Source organism: Suricata suricatta, chromosome 6, assembly GCF_006229205.1.
Source record: "Suricata suricatta isolate VVHF042 chromosome 6, meerkat_22Aug2017_6uvM2_HiC, whole genome shotgun sequence".
Classification (NCBI taxonomy): domain Eukaryota; kingdom Metazoa; phylum Chordata; class Mammalia; order Carnivora; family Herpestidae; genus Suricata; species Suricata suricatta.
In genome coordinates this window covers 97,413,922-97,433,651 of record NC_043705.1, presented here as the reverse complement: position 1 = coordinate 97,433,651, position 19,730 = coordinate 97,413,922, and the positions used below count along the sequence as shown (strand labels likewise).

At 35.7% G+C, this 19,730-nt stretch overlaps 1 protein-coding gene across 2 annotated transcripts in view; it reads left to right on the top strand.

The window, feature by feature from the left end:
- The window catches only part of GABRA1 (gamma-aminobutyric acid type A receptor alpha1 subunit), a 61,028-nt gene that overhangs the window by 36,682 nt on the left and 4,616 nt on the right, over window positions 1-19,730 (top strand). For both annotated transcript variants that reach the window (XM_029942908.1, XM_029942907.1), the window contains exons 7-9: window positions 838-981; window positions 10,380-10,532; window positions 16,017-16,219. In XM_029942908.1, the coding sequence (XP_029798768.1) occupies window positions 838-981; window positions 10,380-10,532; window positions 16,017-16,219 (500 nt within the window). The remainder of the gene's footprint in view (window positions 1-837; window positions 982-10,379; window positions 10,533-16,016; window positions 16,220-19,730) is intronic.

Genomic DNA, 19,730 nt, shown 5'->3' with positions numbered 1-19,730 from the left:
CTAGGTAAATGAAAATAATTGAGAAGTATAATGAGCTAAATGGTGTAACTCATCAAACTCATCAGTGTGATAGTAAATATCTATAAAAAGGAGAATTAATTAAAAAAGAAGTAAAGTCAGACTTCTTTTAAAAACAAATGTTCAGCAAAATTTCCAGTGTTACTTTTTATATTTATCATGACCTTTTGCTGGCCAGACATAATCTTGACCCAGGCTACTACCTCTAAACTTATTTCATCCTTCATGGAATTCAGCTCTGGCCATATTGGCATTCCTGTTCTTCCTCAAACATATCAAGCTTTTAATTACACCAGAAGAAAAAACTTGTTTGTTCATTTATCTATCAAACTCTTCCCCAAGAATTATATAGCCACCTCTCATTTCTGTCATGTATATAATTGTCATTTCCACAATGACCCTCTCTGATCCTTCACCTAAAATAAGCCCATGCCTTCAGTCTTTACCCTCTTACCTATCATGAATAGATTTATTGCATTTAACACTACTTGAAATTATATGTTTATTAGCTTATGTTTTTGTACCCATTACTGTCGCAGCAGTAGGGAACCTTGTTAGTTATGTTTACTAGCATATTTTCAGCAAGGCACTTTGTCTTTTGTAGATACCTAATAATCATTTGGTGTAAGAGTGAACAGAAGACTGAACAAATCAGGAAAATGTGTTTTAGTTTTCTAAACTAAGGGATATGGGCTCTTCTTTCCTGGCCTCCCCTCTGAAACCATGCAATAGAAAATATGAAACTGATAGGACTCACCAACTAATTAGGAGGATCAATCTAGCATAACATTTGGACTATTTTCCTTTCTCTCCTTTCAGATGCCTATACCAGAGCAGAAGTTGTTTATGAGTGGACCCGAGAGCCAGCACGCTCAGTGGTTGTAGCAGAAGATGGGTCACGCCTGAATCAATATGATCTTCTTGGGCAAACAGTAGATTCTGGAATTGTTCAGTCTAGTACAGGTAGGTGCCATTTTATTATTCCAGATATTTCAGAAGAAATATAAGCAGTTTTTATGAGAATGTGAGAATCAGTAATGTCTTCAAATAGAAATAGAAAATTTTAGTAAACTGGGACCAGCTAGGAACTAGTGTAAACTCTATAGAATTGTGCCCTTGGATTCATCCTTTAATGTTTTTGGCCTCTGTTTTTTTTTTTGTTTGTTTGTTTGCAAAATAAGGTACAGGTTCTATATGATTGGGGTAGCAGAGTATTTAGGAATGTGAACTTCTGGGGAAGAATGTATAGATTAAATTCTTACTCCTCTACCTTATCTGTTGATTGTGGAAGAAATAAATCCATGAAGAGTGCTTATTATAGTTTCTGGAACATATTTGTTTTAATTTTGTAATGTTTATTTACTTTTTGAGAGATGGAGCAAGACAGAGCATGAGTAGGGGAAGGGCTCAGGGAGAGAGGGAGTCACAGAATCTGGAGCAGGCTCCAGACCCTGAGCTGTCAGCACAGACCCCAAGGTGGGGCTCGAACTCATGAACCTTGAGCCAACCTTGGACTTTTAACTCATAAAAAATATTTTTTCATAAATGTTAGTTATTAATGTCATCTAGACCCAATTTGTTGTCATGATTCAAAGAATCTTGGTGAATTTGTAGCGGTGATTATTACACATAATGATACCAAAAGCCAATTCCTTCAACATAAACGTATCCATTTGTATCTCCAGTGATGTATCTTCCACAACTAAATCCTACAGAAACATAATTACATTACTGACCACTTCACTTTGGAATTAAAAGTAGGTGAGGTACCATTCTTCTTAATGTTATAACTGCTTTACCAACAGGATGCTGAGAACTAGATCAGATACTGTTAAGGAGTTGGACCCAAAATTTTAAACTTTTGAAGTTGCTTCAAGAAATTAGAGTTTAGTTATACAAAAAACCACCGTGTGACTAAATGTACTATGATAATCAGGCTGGAAAATGATAAAGTTTGGATTTTAACCCTCCCTCAATTGAATACATTTCGTTATGTTCAACTATTGAAGGCTTAACAAGTTTATAGTTGTCTTTACATTTTTAAATTAATTCATTCACTTTGATTTGTAATTTCTAAAAAATACAATTTGGTGATAAATAAAAATAGAAGTGCTATTTTTCTAAGAAAAACCTTCTTCCGTATATTTCAGACTTCATATTAGGACCTTGATAATTCTAAAATGTTTAAGTAATAGGTCAATATATATTATTCTGTTATTGGAAAATTCCTGCTTAATGTGATCTGCCTTTTGCTTACTTTATAGTAACTATGATGACTCTGTAAGTTCAATAATTTATGTTTCTTGTGTTGAAAAGTGGAGAAAATTGTTCCTCAGTTTTGTCCACATTAAAAATACATGTGGCATCATATAAAATTTCCAACTTTTCAGTGAGAAATATGTAAACGCAATTCCTGGTCCTACCACATAGAAGCCTTGTGACTTCGGGAATGTCCTCTATCCAGTTAGAAACTCTGGTGGCTTCTAAGAAGTGGTGACTCTATAATTTTGCATTAAATATGTGATAGTATAAAATAATAAACAGAGTGTTACCTATAATAAATACTAAAAATGGTATGTAGCAGTTGTTGCTATAGTCCTGAAGATATTCCAGGACATGGAAAACACTGAAAATACTGAAACTGTTTTTTCCTCACTAGTTAAGTGGGAAAACATGCTAAAATGAGCAGTGTTTACTTTTAAAACTCAAATGCTATTTGGATATTGTGGCAGGCACTGGAGAGGCAATGACAGACAAGGCAGAGATCTTGCTGTCATGGAATCTGATATCTAAAGGAAGACAAACACATAAACTATAATTATCAAAATGGGTGGTAAGTGCTGTGATTAACATTTTTGTGAGGGCAGGGACCATATCTGTCTTCTGTATCCCTATTATTTACTATAGTAGCTAAAACAGAGGAGACACCAAATATTTTGAATTAATGAATAAAAAAAGAAACATATCGAGCCTAGAAGAATCAAAAAGAACAACTGCAGGGGTGGAGTTTCATGTTGTTAATCTGTATTTACTGGAAACCAATAATCACTGTTTTAAGCCCAGAACATGGAAAATAATAAACACAGAACTTTCCTTCTAGAAATTCTCCATCAAATATCATTGGAATGGAGGCTGAAAGTTGTGAAATAAACAATAATTGAAATGCAGTGGTATGCAGGTATTCAATAGTGGAAGTATAAACAAGGCATGAGGACTACTCAGGTGTGCCTCCACTCTACTTCTAGAGCTAGTGACTTAGCCATGTCTCTGCATCTCTCTTTATGACCAGTTTCCATGCCTTCAAAGTGAGAGGCTTAGTCTGATGAACTCAGAGACTTCTCTGGCTTCATCATGATTTAGCCTATATACATTCTAGTTATTCAGAAATGATACAAAAGCACAAGGGGCTAGGAGATAAGAGGCAGTGGCCCAACCCACCATCATCAAGCTGGCTGGACCTCATAAATTGAGTCCACTAAACGTACTCATTCTGTGGTAGAGCAGTAACTATATCTGTATAAATAAAAGCTTTTTCTTGTCATTCCCATAATGGATATTGTTTTGGGGATGAGGGAAAGGGAGGCAAGGAAAATAGTGAACAATTCTCCAATGTAGGAGCTCCGTTTGGTATATATTTTATCTCCACAGTAAGACACTGGGTCCACTTGAGCTCATCAAAAACCCACCATGATAGATTTCTGTGGGAAGAAACAAAGATCTTTTTTAAGGTCTTCTATCCTATATTTCACATATCTTTGTGGAACACTAAAAACATTAAGTTAATGGCATTGAGTGCTGTTACCTCCCTGTTTCTGCCAGAAAACTAGGAATAATAGCAAGAAAGAGCATACACATTGAGAATGATTAGATAAAAACAATCTTTTACATTAAATTTCTCTGTGGGGAGAGAAACAATTCAGATACCCTTACAAGAGATTGCCCTACTTGCCTGAGCCAACTTACATGTGAACAGACCTTCATACATACTACCAGTGATCTCTTTCAGGTCAAATACATCCAGATCACTTCAGTGACCTAGGAGGGATAAATATGAGGTTCAATTCATTGCCTGGATTTTTAAATTCAGTACAAACACAATAAAAGCATAATCTCTTTCTTGGAGTCTGCCATAAAATTTGTGAGAAGAAAGTATGTTGGAGATTTAGTTTGAAGTACACATATTTACCTGGCAGAGAAAATCCAATAAAATTCTATGTTATTCATTTATTTATTCACTAATTCCTTCACTTACTGAGTTTGACATTGTAATTGGGCCTGGGAAAGATAGATGAAGGACACATAATTCCTGCCTTCAAGAAACTCATAGTTGATTGGTATAAGTAACTAACATGAAGTTGGCATTGTTCAAATCCTCACGACAATCAGGATATGGGTATTATTATTATTATTATATCCATTTTACAGATTGGACATAATTGAATCCACGAGATTTAACTATTCTTCTCAGGTCATACAACAAGGCAGTGGCAGAGCTGGGATTCGAACCTGGGTAGTCTAGCTGCAGAGCACTCTCAACTACATGATGAGCAACAGGCAATGCAAATGTGTGAAATGCAATAATGTGGTGGAGCATGGATTTAAGAGTGTGGGTTATGGAATATAGTGTGAAGTTTTGAATGCTGGTTTTACCACTTATTAACTTCCCGACCTTTGGCAAGACATTCCTCTGTTCATTTTTCTCTTGTGCTATTTGGAGATAATAATAAGATCTACTTCGTGAGCTACTATGAGATTGAAATGAGAAAAATGCGTGTACCCTCCTTAGCAGTATATCAGACATGTAAAAACTATGTAATAAATATTAGACATTGCTATTAATAGTAATGGCAGAGTTAGTATAAGAGAGCCACATGGCATAAAGAATAAGTCATTTCTGCTTGACGTATCAGAGAAGGCAGTTTGGAACTAGACCACAGACATGGCCCCTTATCTCACTCTACTATACCGCATTATGTTTCCTAAGTAATGCTTTAAGGAGGACCCATGCAAAAATTACAGTAGCAATTAAAGGGCGTGGAAATATGACTTATACAGAGAAGTATAATAGTTAAATTAGTCACTAGGTGTAACGATAATATCATGGCCAGAAAACAAGGATAAAATAATATGTAATGCCTTTTTAAAGTACACAGTGATGACTAAAACCTTCATATTTACCTTAGCTATTAGACAGATTTGATCAAAGGAAATTTAGGTTAGCTCTGCTGAATATGAATATTTCTTCTCTATTAATGACTATCTCTTATCCTTAGAACATCTGACCAAAAGAAATTGTGAGATCCTAAAATCTTCTCTGGATCAGTTGATTTAAGTATGAGCCTGCAGGGTCAAAATGAATGAGGAAAGCAACCATTTTCCCAGATCAGAAGCAACAGTGGTGATCAACCTTCACCCAAGGAGCCTCAAGTCTCCCATTTATGAAGCCCAGTACATGATATTCAGAGATATAATTGCAGCCCTAAAATGTAAAGCCTGGGAATTGGGGATAGGGACAAAAGATTACTATAGTTATCTGATCAACCTATTCTTATTTCAGATGAAGAGACAGGTCTAGAGAGGCTAAGTGGCCTAGAACGCTAACCATTTTTTTTTCTTATTGCTATTTCATTACTCTTTGAAGCAGATATTAAAATACCAATTCCTCCCTCAATGATATTTTTCATTCTTTATTCCTATTAAAAAGGCTTAATGGAAACTTAGGAAACAGCTTAAAAAACACAAATTTTAGAGTACTTGGGAGGAAAAGGACAGCTTTACATAGACCTTATGTTCGCTCCAACCTTGTTGAAGTGAATGATTGCTTTCTAGATCTGGAAAGAATACCTTTCTATCCTTTTTGTCTGCATACTATAAATATACATCTGACTCAATTTTTTAAAATAACTTCCATATCTACCATTTCATTTTATCCTCACAGCATCCTAGGAAATAATTAAGTAAAGCACTATATTTTTAATTGAACAAATGAAGAAGCTGAAGTCAAATATAATTAAGCAAGGAATTTGCTCTTCATGTAAATGGAAGCCAGTTCTAAACAAACCCCCAAAGCTGCTTTATAGACTTAAATCCCTGCTTCTTTTCCTTCATTCTCCTTAATTTTGTATGGTAATGTATCAGAAATATTGTCACATCTAATTTACAAGCTTCCCTGAGGATTACATGATATGCAAGGATATCTGAATTACAATTCTTCTAGATTGTTGAATTAAAAGAAAAGAATTTGACATGCTAAGTGCATAAGCACTTGATGTCTAGAGATATTTTTAGGAATATCTCTACCCGATTTAGGAGACTGATTTTTGTTGTGTTTTTGTTTTATTTTTAAACTATTACAACATGATTCTGATTTTCCTGCTTTCCTTTTCCTTACTTATTGTTTGGTGTGAAAACTATTTAGATTTTGTTTAATTTAGAAAAATTATTTCTAAAGATTTGAAATCCTCCTATTCTTTCTCTAATGTGTTAGTGAGGAAATAGTTTATATAACAAATATGTCAAATAATAGTTGCTATAAAATAATATTATCTTCAGAATCTTCCTAAAATGTTACATTGTGAACAATAAAAGACGATAATGGAATATATATAGACACTCATCTTTCTGACATTATATAAAAGTAGACTTTGTTCTTTGGGCTGATAACATTTTGTAAACCGCAGTTGAATAAACAGTTAAGAATGATAATGCATGCTCCTGAGAGGGTAAAATGTAACATGGCCATGTCCATATAGAATTACTTTTTATTAGTGCTGGGAAAATTGGTTTTTTGCATTTTTCTCAAATTTGAATCATTTAATTCTTTCAGATGACCTTGGAGATGTCACCCAGTGTATCTATAGAAAATGAAAAGAAATCAGTAAGCATTGTATTTGCCCTTCCAAAGAGAGATTCTGATGGATATTGATTTGAGTGAGTTCCCTTAAATCTCAGTGTGTCCCTTTTCACCATACATAGATAATTGAATCCTTAAAATATGTAAAACCATCCTATATTCAAAGAACTATCCCTCTTCCAATCAGCTTTCAGTTTGATGAGAGGGATATAAGCATATAAATTTGATAAAATAAAAAGTATAAGATATTATTATAAATGTAAACAGAAGCTGTAAATAAATTTGAAGTTACTTACTAAGGATCAGTAAATGGAAATTGTATCATTATTAACAATTAGCAGTGAAAGCATACTTATACTTGTGAATGACTTCCTACTATGAAGAATAAATGCATTTATTTTACTAATATTTTTACCAATTCTGTTTCACGGGAAAAGAGAAGAAAATGGGGAAAGGAACTAAAATTTATTTTAAAAGTCTTACATAGCACGATCTTAATTAGAGCTCTTATTCTTCATTCTCCCCACAATATACTTCTCACTACTTTATAGATTAGGAAACTGAGGATCAGAGACTGTAAGTGAGTTGCCCAAAGCTATACAGTAAGAAAAAAGGGTGTCTAAGTTTTGAACCCAAATCCATTTGCTTCCAAAGCTAATTAACTTTCTTTTTACAGTATAATTCTTCCTATTCTGCTATGGATTCAGCCCCATCCATAGATGAACAGAATATTTATCAGTAATAGATGTCAAGTGGATAATTTTGTATCAGTATCTCAATATACCGAGATGTGAGAATGAGTGCTGAGACATGAGACATGATGCTAAAATGCATTTTTAGGGCTTGACAGGGAGGTCTTAAATACAGGTTAGGAAGTTTGCTTGTCAGTATGTAACACTTGAGACACTGTTGATTGTGACACTGGGGAAGAGTGTAGTGTTTGCTAGTGGCATCTAATGGGTAGAGAGGTCAGGCTGAATATCCAGCAACATATAGGACAGACCTCGTGACAAATAGTTATCTGGTCAGAAATGTCAATAGTGCTGAGATTGAGAAACCTTAATGTAGACAATGGGAATCCAGTAAAGCATTTTAAGATTTTACATATGCTTTATTATTATTATTATTATTATTATTATTATTATTATTATTTTAGATAAAGAGATATCACAAGGAGGAGAGGATGCAGAAGGAAAGGGAGAATCTTAAGCAGGCTCCATGCTCAGTGCAGAGCCTGACACGGGGCTTGATCTCACAACCATGAGATCATGACTTGAGCTGAAATCAAGAGTAGGATGCTCAACCAACTGAGCCACCCAGGTGCATCTACATATGCTTTAAAAAGATTATTCTGGCATCAAAATTTAGGGAAAACTGGAGTGAGGGAGTGACTGGAGATAAAGAAGGCATTAATAGATCTACAAAGGAGATAAGAGCTGTGACCACAGGATAAAAGATAGACTGAGAAATACAGCACAGGAGAAATTAAAATTGTGATGATCAACTTATACCTTTCTCTCTCCCTCCGAAGCCCTACTTCACATCCATGGATCGATTCTAGGGTTTTAGCCTGAGTGAGTAGACAAATGAGAGTGCCATGAATTTAAAGATGGACTCTAAGTGGGAATTCAACACAGCTGTATGCTGGTCATCATTTTTTATGGGGAAGGTTAACTAATGTCTGTTTTTGAATGTATTTAGTTTGTGATGTCAGTAAAAATCAAAATCTCTGAGATCCTTTGGGAATACAGGTTGATTTTAAAAGCAATGTTCTCCCTCTCTCTGCCCCTCCCCATTCATGCCCTGTCTCCCTCTGTCTCAAAAATAAATAGACTATTAAAATTTTTTTTAAAAAGGGCACCTGGGTGGCTCAGTTGGTTGAGCATCTGACTTAGACTCAGGTCATGATCTCGCAGTTAGTGGGTTCGAGCTCCGCATCGGGTTCTGTGCTGACAGCTCAGAGCCTGGAGCCTGTTTCAGATTCTGTGTCTCCCTCTCTTTCTACCCTTCCCACTCATGCTTTGTCTCTCTCTGTCTCAAAAATAAATAAACTATTAAAAAATTAAAAAAAAAAACAATGTTACTTAGAGCTGTAGTTTTGGCAGCCCTCTAGGCACAAATGACACTAGGGGCAGTGGTGAGAAAACAAATCCTGGCTAGAGTCAAGAAAAAAATGGGTAAGAAATCTGAAAGCAAACTACACCAGGAACCTCTATAATTATTTTCCAGAAAGATGAAGATTGGGATATTAAGAGATCATGAACAGTTTTAGCCTCATTAGGGGCTGAAGCTGGATGAGACATAAATCACAGGTTGCATAGGGAAATTTTGGAGTTGAAGGGAAGGAGAAAGGTGGAGAAATGTGAATATCAAAGGATTTGATGGCTTCTTGGTGAGAATACACCTAGTTCTCTTCTACCCACTGACAGAAAATACAACATATATAGAAAATATAACATCAATTAAAAAAATAAAATCCTACAATTTGGGTTGTATGTCTATTGCTTTCAACCTCTAAATGAAATCAGATTTTGATGTATACCAAAACCATGACTTGTGCCTCCCTATTCTACTGTTTCCCAGCCCAGGCTAGGAATTGGGACACTTCAAAAGCTATTTGGGGGTGGATTTTCCTGGGCCTCCCTAAAGAATGGTTTATGGGGGCACCTGGGTGGCTCAGTCAGTTAAGCATCTGACTTCCACTCAGAGTGTGATCTCATAGTTCATGGGTTTGTGCCCTGCATCAGGCTCTGTGCTGACAACTCAGAGCCTGGAGCCTATTTCAGATTCTGTACTCTTTTCTCTCTTATTCTGCCCCACTCATGCTCTGTCTCTCTCTTTCTCAAAAATAAACATTAAAATTTATTTTTAAAAAATGGTTTGTGTATCTAGGTAGGAACTGAAGAACTGCATATCAAAACTTTCCCAGGTGATTCTGATGAAGGTATTCCTCAAAATAAATTTTGAGAAACCCTGGATATAGAGTCCAGGGAATAGCTCACTCTCCTATTTCAAAGATCAGGCTAAGCTAAATGACTTACCCAAGGTCACAGAGCTGCTGAAAGGAAGTGCTGGTGCTACAAGGAACTCCCCCAAGTTGGACACCAAAGCTTCTTCATTATACAGCATGGATGTCTTCTGCAGTGGAAACCTGGGGATCTGATTTGTTCTAACCCATAGTATGTGTAATCAGGATCGCGCACATTGCTTTCATGGTCACTAAAGCCAATCTGTAAATAGATGCTCAGATATGTCTCAGAAATGTGTGATATACTGGGATAAGGTTGTGACAACGTCTGTGACATCTCTGGCATCTCAGTCTCCTCTTCTGACCCATCTTGGTGTGTTTTTGTAATCTCTCTTTTCTTTCCTGGATAAAAGCTTTTCTCTTTGAAACCCAAATGTCACCTGGAGACAGGATGGGTCTAAAGAACAGGATGGAAAATTTTAAAGATAACTTCTTTTCAAGGTCAAATTGCTTCACCTTACTGTCTGCTTTACCCTTTAGGAGAATATGTTGTTATGACCACTCATTTCCACCTGAAGAGGAAGATTGGCTATTTTGTTATTCAAACATACCTGCCTTGCATAATGACGGTTATTCTCTCCCAAGTCTCCTTCTGGCTCAACAGAGAGTCAGTACCCGCAAGGACTGTGTTTGGTGAGTGCCAATCAAGACATGAGTGCAAGGGTCTGGAGGGCTAGGTATATCATACTGGTGACATTGCCAATGGAATGAACAGATAATTGTACATTAAAATCTAAAGTTGGCACAATAGAAAGTTTCAAAGAATTACCGTTCTCATTATGGTGTGATTTTAAAAAACTTTTTCTTTAAATAGCAAGCTGTTTTAGTGCATGTAGATAGATGAAATCAATGAATATTTGATGTGAAGTTTTGGGAGAGATGTAGAATGAAGCAAGCATAAAATACACTATGATAGATTAAAAACAAATAAATATTAACACTTAGATCATGTATTTGGAATGTATAATCATGCATCAGTGTATTTTTGGAGAATCGGAGGAAATATCAGCAGAACTACTTCTTTACATTTATGAAAGCGGGAATTCCTTAGGTGGGGAGAGCTCATGAGTGGCCATCCTCAGCACAGAATACCTCACTTTACCACATGTGTGTTATGAAGAGTTCCAAATACACTTTTTTGTTCCTATTAAGATGTTTTAAATGCTCCATGTGCTACAAGTTAAGGAAATCTGATTGCAATAATGTTTAAATGGTAACAACTTTTTAGTTATGGGAAAACTTACCCCCTAACTTATTATTTTAGAAGCTTGTATTTCATATAGAAGTTTCCTGCCTATAATGTAGTACACTATATTAATTTCTACTTTTAAGACTGATGAAAACAAAATATAGCCTTACAAAAAACTTACTGATTGATTGATTCATACATTGACTCAGTGAATATTTCTTTGAAGTGTACTCTGAGGTCCTACTGTGTTGGAGGCATCGAATGCTACAGTGAACCACACACAAACCACTCCCCTTACGAAGATTATATTCTGGGGCTTAGAATTTGAATCACACTGAAAATCAAAGATCATATTTATTGAGTGATTTTATATCAGGTTATATTATATAAACCTATATACATTTTCTTATATAATGCTAAATTATCCCTGTGTGATAGAAAAGAAAGTTAAAGAATAAGAAATTGGACAACCTGCCCAAAGTCAGAAGCTATTAGGTGAAGGTGTCTGTAGAAAGACCCAGACTCTCTTCGCTGAAGAGTTGTTGCCCTTAATGACCAGTTCATATCACTATCAATATGTTATATAGATGCAGGGACGAGACACGAAATCAGGTTATTGTGGGCAGCATCATTCATTTGGAAATAACAATCACACATCTATTGGAGAAATGTGAAATTATCAAGGTTTTTCTAAACCTATCAAGTAGGCACATGCTATATTTAAGACTCTTTACAGAATAAAAAGTCTTAAGAAGCTTACAATCTAAACTGAGGTTTATTCGTGTGCAGAGATTCATATGGTACCAGTCTTCACTGACAGACAAGGCATGAAAAATCTGTTATCTCACACACACACACACACACACACACACACACACACACACACACACACACAAATGAGACTTTGCTACAAGTGCCCAGAAAAGAGCCTTTTCTTCTGAACTTAGCAAAGTGCTTCCAGGAAATGACCTAATCTTTGGTCTGACTGTAGCCTAGGAACATGGCTGTACTAAAGTCAGGATGGGGCATCTGGGTGGTTCAGTCGATTGAGCATCTGACTCTTGGTTTCAGTTCAAGTTATGATCTTGCAGTTCATGGGCTCAATCTTGGAGCCCAATGTCAGACTCTGTGCTGACAGTGCCGAGCCTGCTTAGGATTCTCTCTCTCTCTCCCTCTCTTTGCCTCTCCCCACTCTCTGAAAATAAATAAATAAATATTTTAAAAAAGATCCTAGATGATTCCAGCTTCAGAACACAAGTGTAGCTCATTTCAAATTCTTTCTTTTATTACCATTTGTTAATATTAACTAAGGTTGCAGCCACTTAGTAGAATGAAGATTGAACTCATGTCAAGGTACTTAATTCTATATGCATACTTAGTTTGAGCCCTTTATCCACTGGAAATTGAAAAAAAATAGAATAGAGAAAATATTTTAATATTTATGTTTATTTTTGTAGAATGAATCCAGAAGTATAGTGAAAATGTTTTTTTGTAATGCTCATTCTCTCTCCTTCTCACCTAATAAACCCTACCTTTCCCTTTTGGAAATTCTCTAAAGCATTTTGGGGTGTTTTATAAGTCAAAACCCTTGCTCTTAACATTTTCAACAATGTGGTATCTCAGCCAATTCATGCCCTTTTGGTGAACGTAACCACATATCTGTCAACTCAGCTGTGGCAAGTATTTCCATATATCAAGTTATATGTTTCTAATGTTTTAAGTTCAATACAATCACAAATACAATTTCCCAAGACTTTTAACCTTTAAACATTTACTTAGTACACATGTTTCTATTGTTTTTAGTCTCAAATCAGCACATTCCTCTGTGCTGTGTCAGATGCCTGAGAGGGTGACAGATATTTAAAGAAAAAATACACAAAGGAAAAAGAAAAAAAAACAAAAGTTGTTTTTTCTAACAGTTTAGTATAAAGTTGAAGAATGCAGCAAATCTGAAGCCTGTTTTATGTCTGAAAACATCTTCTTGATGGTCCATGCTCTCAGTCATTTAGAGACAGTGTGGTCATGTAATTTTACTGCCAGATAGATCCAAGTTTTAGATCCAATCTTCATTTTATACTGCTGTTTAAAAGATTGAGAAAATTAAAATGCATGCACTTTCAGATTGAGTTCTTGGAACTTAGTAGATACTCAACACATTTTTGTTCCTATCTCATTTTCAGTATTGTAAGACCACACACACACACACACACACACACACACACACACACACCCCTATCTTTATGTTAGTCTTCACTTACACACACACACACACACACACACCTCTCTTTATGTTATCTTCACTTTTAATTTATAGATACATTTAGTTTAAGAACACCCATTCCCAAATTACTTCCTGCAGTTGCCTACATGAACCAAAATTTGGGAAAAAATGGAATTCACTGCAGCAGAGATTTACTAACAGACTGAAAGTTGTCAATTTTAATAGCCATTAACTTTGTTCTTGGTATGAGGCTCAATGCTAATCACTTTATTACAGTATTTTATTTAATACTCATAATAGCCCTTTGACTTATTGAAATTACTTTACAAAGACACAATTTTTAATGTTTATTTATTATCTTTGAGAGAGAGAGTGAGCATGGGTGGTGGAGGGGCAGAGAAGGAGGGGGACAGAGGATCCTAAGCAAGCCCCATGCTGACAGCAGCCAGCCTGATGCAGGGCTTGAACTCATGAATTGTGAGATCACAACTGAGCTAAAGTCAGATGCCCAACAGACTGAGCCACCCAGGTGCCCCACAAAGAGATAATTAAAAAAAAAAAGACAACACTTGGCTCAGTCCATCAAGTGCTTCAGCTCAGGTCATGATCTTGCAGTCTGTGAGATTGAACCCCACATCCAGCTCTGTGCTGACAGCTTGGAACCTGGAGCCTGCTTTGGTTTCTGTGTCTCCCTCTCTCTCTCTGCCCCTCCTCCACTTGTGCTCTGTCTCTCTGTAAAAAATAAATAAGCATTAATTTTTTTTAAAACAGAAGTTCAGAATTGTGGGGCAGTTTTCCCAAGGTCATTCAGCAATTATAGAGTTGGGATTTGAAACTGCGTTGTTCAGTGCCTCAAATACAGACATTTAATTACTTTGCTCTTAGCTCAAGTTAATATTGATATGTAAATTTAAGAGCTGTTTACCAGCAATATTTCTTAAACCATTGGTTGGTTATATAATACAGAAAATGCCCCAGAACTTTCTGTAACACCTCCAAAGTTTAAAGTAAGTCTACTCCCTACATCTGTGACCATGCATCAAAAAAGTATGATTTAATAAAAGTCTCAATGTTTCATTTTAATCTTATCACTCCCTAACATAATTACAAAGATCATCTATCTTAAAATTCATGGGAAACTAGGGAACATTGGATGGTTTAAAGCAGCTTAGATAGTGAGCCACCTACCAGCTGTGTGACACTGCTGATTCTCTAAATATTAATCAAAAGGGATAATCATAGATACACTGTTCAGACACATGAGATGGCAGTATCTTCCGTGGAAATAATTTATCATCTTTAAAATTCTTTTACATAATATTACATTTAATCCTCTAATAATCTTGTGAAAAACTGTACATAAGTTTCTCTGATAATTTTAACAGTGATAGAGAGTTGAGAATGTATTCCAAATGACCCCTTTTACAGAAGTGGAAACTGAGGTCCCTACAAGTGCATTTGCCTACTTGAGGCCATAGAGCGAGTGTGTGGTAAGGTTGGGACTAGTCACAACTACAAGTCTTTACATACCATGCAGCCTGAGCTAACCCTGTGGGACTACTGTGAATTTTTTAGTACATTTTCAAATGGCCTAAAAGGCATATTACAGTGCTTCTATTATACTGCATTGCATGTAGTAAGTTGATTGTATGAAATTGCAAATGAACATTAATGGATATCATTCACATACCAACTCATAATTATCTAAATAAGCTAAAAGCAACTGGCTTGAAGGCTCCTTTGAATATAGGTGATTTAATTCACAGACTGGGGCAGATGAGCCAGCATTAACATAAAAAAATGAGCGGGGGAGATTGTGGACATTTGAATCAGACAAACTTGTGTTTAAATTTTTGTTTTGCCACTCACTCTGAGCCATGTAACCTCATGAAAATGACCTGCAACTTATTTTAGGAATTTCTTCAAAAGAAAAGACATTTTATTTTATTTTAATGTTTATTTTTGAGAGAGTGAGTGTGTGGAAGAGGGACAGAGAGAAAGGGAAACAGAGAACCCCAAGTAGACTCCACCACTGTCAGCACAGAGCCCAGTGTGGAGCTTGAAGTAACGAACCGTTTTATCATGACCCAAGTCAAACACAAGGGTAGGATGCTCAACAAACTGAGCTACCCAGCCTCCCCAAAAAAGAGCTATTTTAGAGTTGGGTAGAAATAGTATAAAGGCAGAAGAGTTCATGATGTAACAAAATATTATTGTAAAATAATTTCATTATCAATTACTGATTAATGAGAAACTACTAGCTTCTTGGTTTATACATTTAGGATATGCAGATGGAATATTAAACAGAGCTGAGGATCCAACAATTTCTTGTGGATCAGAGACAAGGAAGATCTATGCTTTCTCTTTCAAAGAGTTGAGGACAGTGAAACAGTATTATTTCCTTCCGTGCCCAGAACACCTTGTTTAAAGTGCCCATTTAACAGAATTCATTATCTTATTAACAGCTTCTCAATAGCAGAGCAGTTTCTCTCCAAGAGATCCTCCTCAATACTGCCATACCATGAACTGCCCACTACACCAGAGTTATATTAAAACTCATCCATCCCAAGCCAACATGGGATGATTAAAAACAAAAACCCATTGTATCTGTGGCACTGTTGATTTCCCTTTGCACAAGTAGGCTGGCCTCCAGTGATCAAATTGTGTAATGTGAACCAACAAATTCACTTAATTTCTCTCTTTACAGGAGTAACAACTGTGCTCACCATGACAACTTTGAGTATCAGTGCCAGAAATTCCCTCCCGAAGGTGGCTTATGCAACTGCTATGGATTGGTTCATTGCAGTGTGCTATGCCTTTGTGTTCTCAGCTCTGATCGAGTTTGCCACAGTCAATTATTTCACCAAGAGAGGTTACGCATGGGATGGCAAAAGTGTGGTTCCAGAAAAGGTAAATGCTTTAATATCCCCTGTGATGCATCACTGGTATGTTTTATTAACCCTGTGAGATAGCATGTTCAGACTTCGGGACATGGCTGAAGAATGCAGAGACAGGGTCATTAGGATTCTTTCTTACGTCATCAATGACTACGTGCGATGGCCATTTTGGTAGTGCTAAAGAGAGAGGCTGTTTGAGTGGGCAGATGTGCAGAACAAGGAAAGGAGATCACAGAGAGATGAAGGAGAACATTTCTACTCAAATATGCTTTCCTGTGCTCTCCATCGATTTGAGAACAGCTTTAATCAACTTGACATTAAGAGCAAATAAAGCTATACCATTATAATTTATAGAATTTGAAAATCATAGCCTTTTGGTTGTTTTCTGAGCCTAATGATTTTGGTCATAAATATTAGGACTGTAATGCCTTAGTGGAATTGAGTTTGTAAAATGCATTATCTCCAATTTTCAGTGAAGAAAGGGCAGTAAATATATTTCTTTCCCAAATTAGAGGTTTGCTTTAAGGATCATATACAGAAATCACAGAAAAATTTCCTCATTGTAGAAAATTATCAACTCCCAAGTTCATTACTGTTTTTTTGAATTAGAACCTATTTTAGAGTATATTTTTAAAGCACATGTGAGGAGGATATTTCTACTTCTGTGGCTTAAAAGAAAAGTATGTCAAAATGCAGGTGTGCCTTCAAATGGTGGAAAGAAGGTCAACGTCAGAGACACAGAGATTGTAAGACATCTAGAAATAATTTAGAAGAAATCACTCTACAGCAGTTTCCCCAAAATTCTGTTCCTCAGAGTACTAGTATCATGAGATAGTCTCTAAAAATAAAGTCATGTGGTTAAACACACTTGAATAATGCTGCATAATATATCACAGAGTCACAGTATAGTCAAGAACTTGAAAGGATCTGTAGTAACAAAATTAATTTAATGGTGTTTTCCTCATGCAGATATACTAGAAAAGGAATCCTTTGTGGTGGAAACAGCTACCATACTTAAATGAATTTCATGTGTTACTGATTATAAGATGAGTCATTAATATATACATACTAAGGAAATATGCTGCCAAGTAAAAGCCCTTTTAGATCTACCCTAGATGAATCAGCTGAACACCCCAATGATCTCCTACAGGTAAAAGCGAATAAAGGTTCTATGTAGAATGTACTATGACAGCCAACAGTACCTGAACCACACCTTCAATATTCACCATGCCTTGAAACATGCTTGGCAAGTATAGAAACAAATCTCTAAATTTTCAAACCAAGAACCTTGACTCAGGTTCAGTAGAAAGAGGAGATAAGACAAAGGGATTGTATTTACTAGTTAGGGAAAGCAGTGAAAGAGTGAAGACAGAGTAATTGTCAAACACTTACTTTATCATTGATGACCTCCATTTGTCCTAGAATAAAAAGGCAGCTCAAAGGAGAGAGAGCCAAACATGGAGATGGGTAATCATAAGATACTACCAATCATAAAATGCAGCTCAGAGTCATAGATGTGAACAATATTTTTTTTTGTGAACAATTTTTAAATGCATGACTTAGAATCCCTGGAATTGTCTACTATAGTTCTTGAGAATTGAAGATATGCAAATGTGAGTGATATGTAACTGAAGTGATATGCAAACATTGGGAAAAAATTGCTTTTCTATCTCAATACTTTGTTGCACGAGACCAGTGTCTTTCTGATTCTGGCTCATCAGTATTGGTTGTTAGTGGCTTATTACATGAACTTGGTCTGGAAAACATAGAATTTAGGTTGCAGCATTGGTTGAGCTCACAGTTCAGTTTATATATATCTCTGATGCTTTATTAGTTTCTCAAGTCCTGTGTCTTAACAAAAATATTCGAATCCCTATCAATCTACAGTCTATGTTATTCATTATACAAATGTAGATATTAGTCATATCTTACCTATATATATGCACTTCTGTATTTATTAGCAATAACATCTGTATCTGTCATCCTAATGAAAAAGACAATATTTTCTGTAAATTATCTATGCCTCTGTAAAAATCTTCCCCAGGGATTTGATAGTTTGATTTGCTTATTATAGGGAGTGTTATCACAGTGTGACCCAGATCTCATTCTGACAGAGAGGATGAATAAAATATTTTTTGTATGACCAGATGAGTGTATTCTGTGATCAGGAGAATTATATTTCAATCTCTAACGTGGTAAACTTGAAAATAAAATTTCCATCAGTCATCACATTATCAAGTCAACATTCAGTAGCCTGCTTAAGATCCAGTCTCATATAGTAAATTGCTGAAACACCAATTGCTTAGAGAATATGGGGAGTTCAACGTTGTCAAAAATTTTTCAAAAATTGTTAAGTATCCTTTCCTGATAAGCCAACCAGATATTTCTCAATATGTTATTCAACTTGATATTGCAAATAAAAGCACTTAACTTGAGAAATTTTAGTATTCTAGTGCTGTAGTACTATAATAATTTGGCACTGGGAGAAATGAAATCTATCAATAATATAAACTCTCCTCCAAGAAGTATTCTTGTTGCTGATTATTCATTTCAGCTTATCTAGTAGGGTGTCTGTCATTCAACAAGTTTTGGTTTGCCTCTCTTCAACATCAGAGTACATATACATTTTATCTAAAGGACATGCATGCTTGTATTCTGTAATATTAGAACTCTTACTTTTTAATAAATGGACTATTACAAGTTCAGTTTGGTTTTTTAACTGTGTTGAAACAAACCATATCTTTTTTTTTTTATTATTCCAGAATGTTGACACAAAATGTTACATTAGTTCAGGTGTATAAGTAGTGACTCAGCAACTCTATACCTTAATGCAATGCTCACCACATGTGTAGCTTCTACTATGTCACCATACAATGCCATTATCATAGCATTGACTATATTCCCTATGCTGTGCCTTTTGTTCCCATGAGTTACTCATTCCATAACTGGAAGCCTTGTCTCCCACTCCCCTTCCCCCATTTTGCCTACCCCACTCTGTCTTTGCCTACTCTACTCTTTATTTGTGGGTCTGTTTCTGCTTTGTGTTTGTTTATTCATTTGTTTTGTTTTTTTAGATTCCACATATAAGTGAAATCATGTGATATTTGTCTTTCTTTGTGTGACTTACTAAACCATATCTATTTTTGACCTACAGTCATTTTGACATTTAAGGAGAGGATTACTTTTACTTGCTTTAATTTTGTCCAAATAGTTATAGAACTTCTGTCATTCTTCATAAAGCTTAACCAAATCTGCCTTCACTATAAAACAGGAGTACAGTTAGAGTCAGTGGCCTTACTTTTATGATATAATACTAGAAAGAAAAATTTTCTGGGCTTTCTGTTGCTGTCCTAATGTAATGCTTATGGATTTAGAGGAGGTGAAAAAGTAGCAGAGAGGGCACAGGGCTGGATAATAAAGAAAGTAACCTGCTAACATTCTTAATTAGTATTCCTTGTGAAGAACATCAGGTCTTTTGGTAGTAAAATTTTATTCTAATTCACTAATAAAAAGACAGAATATTT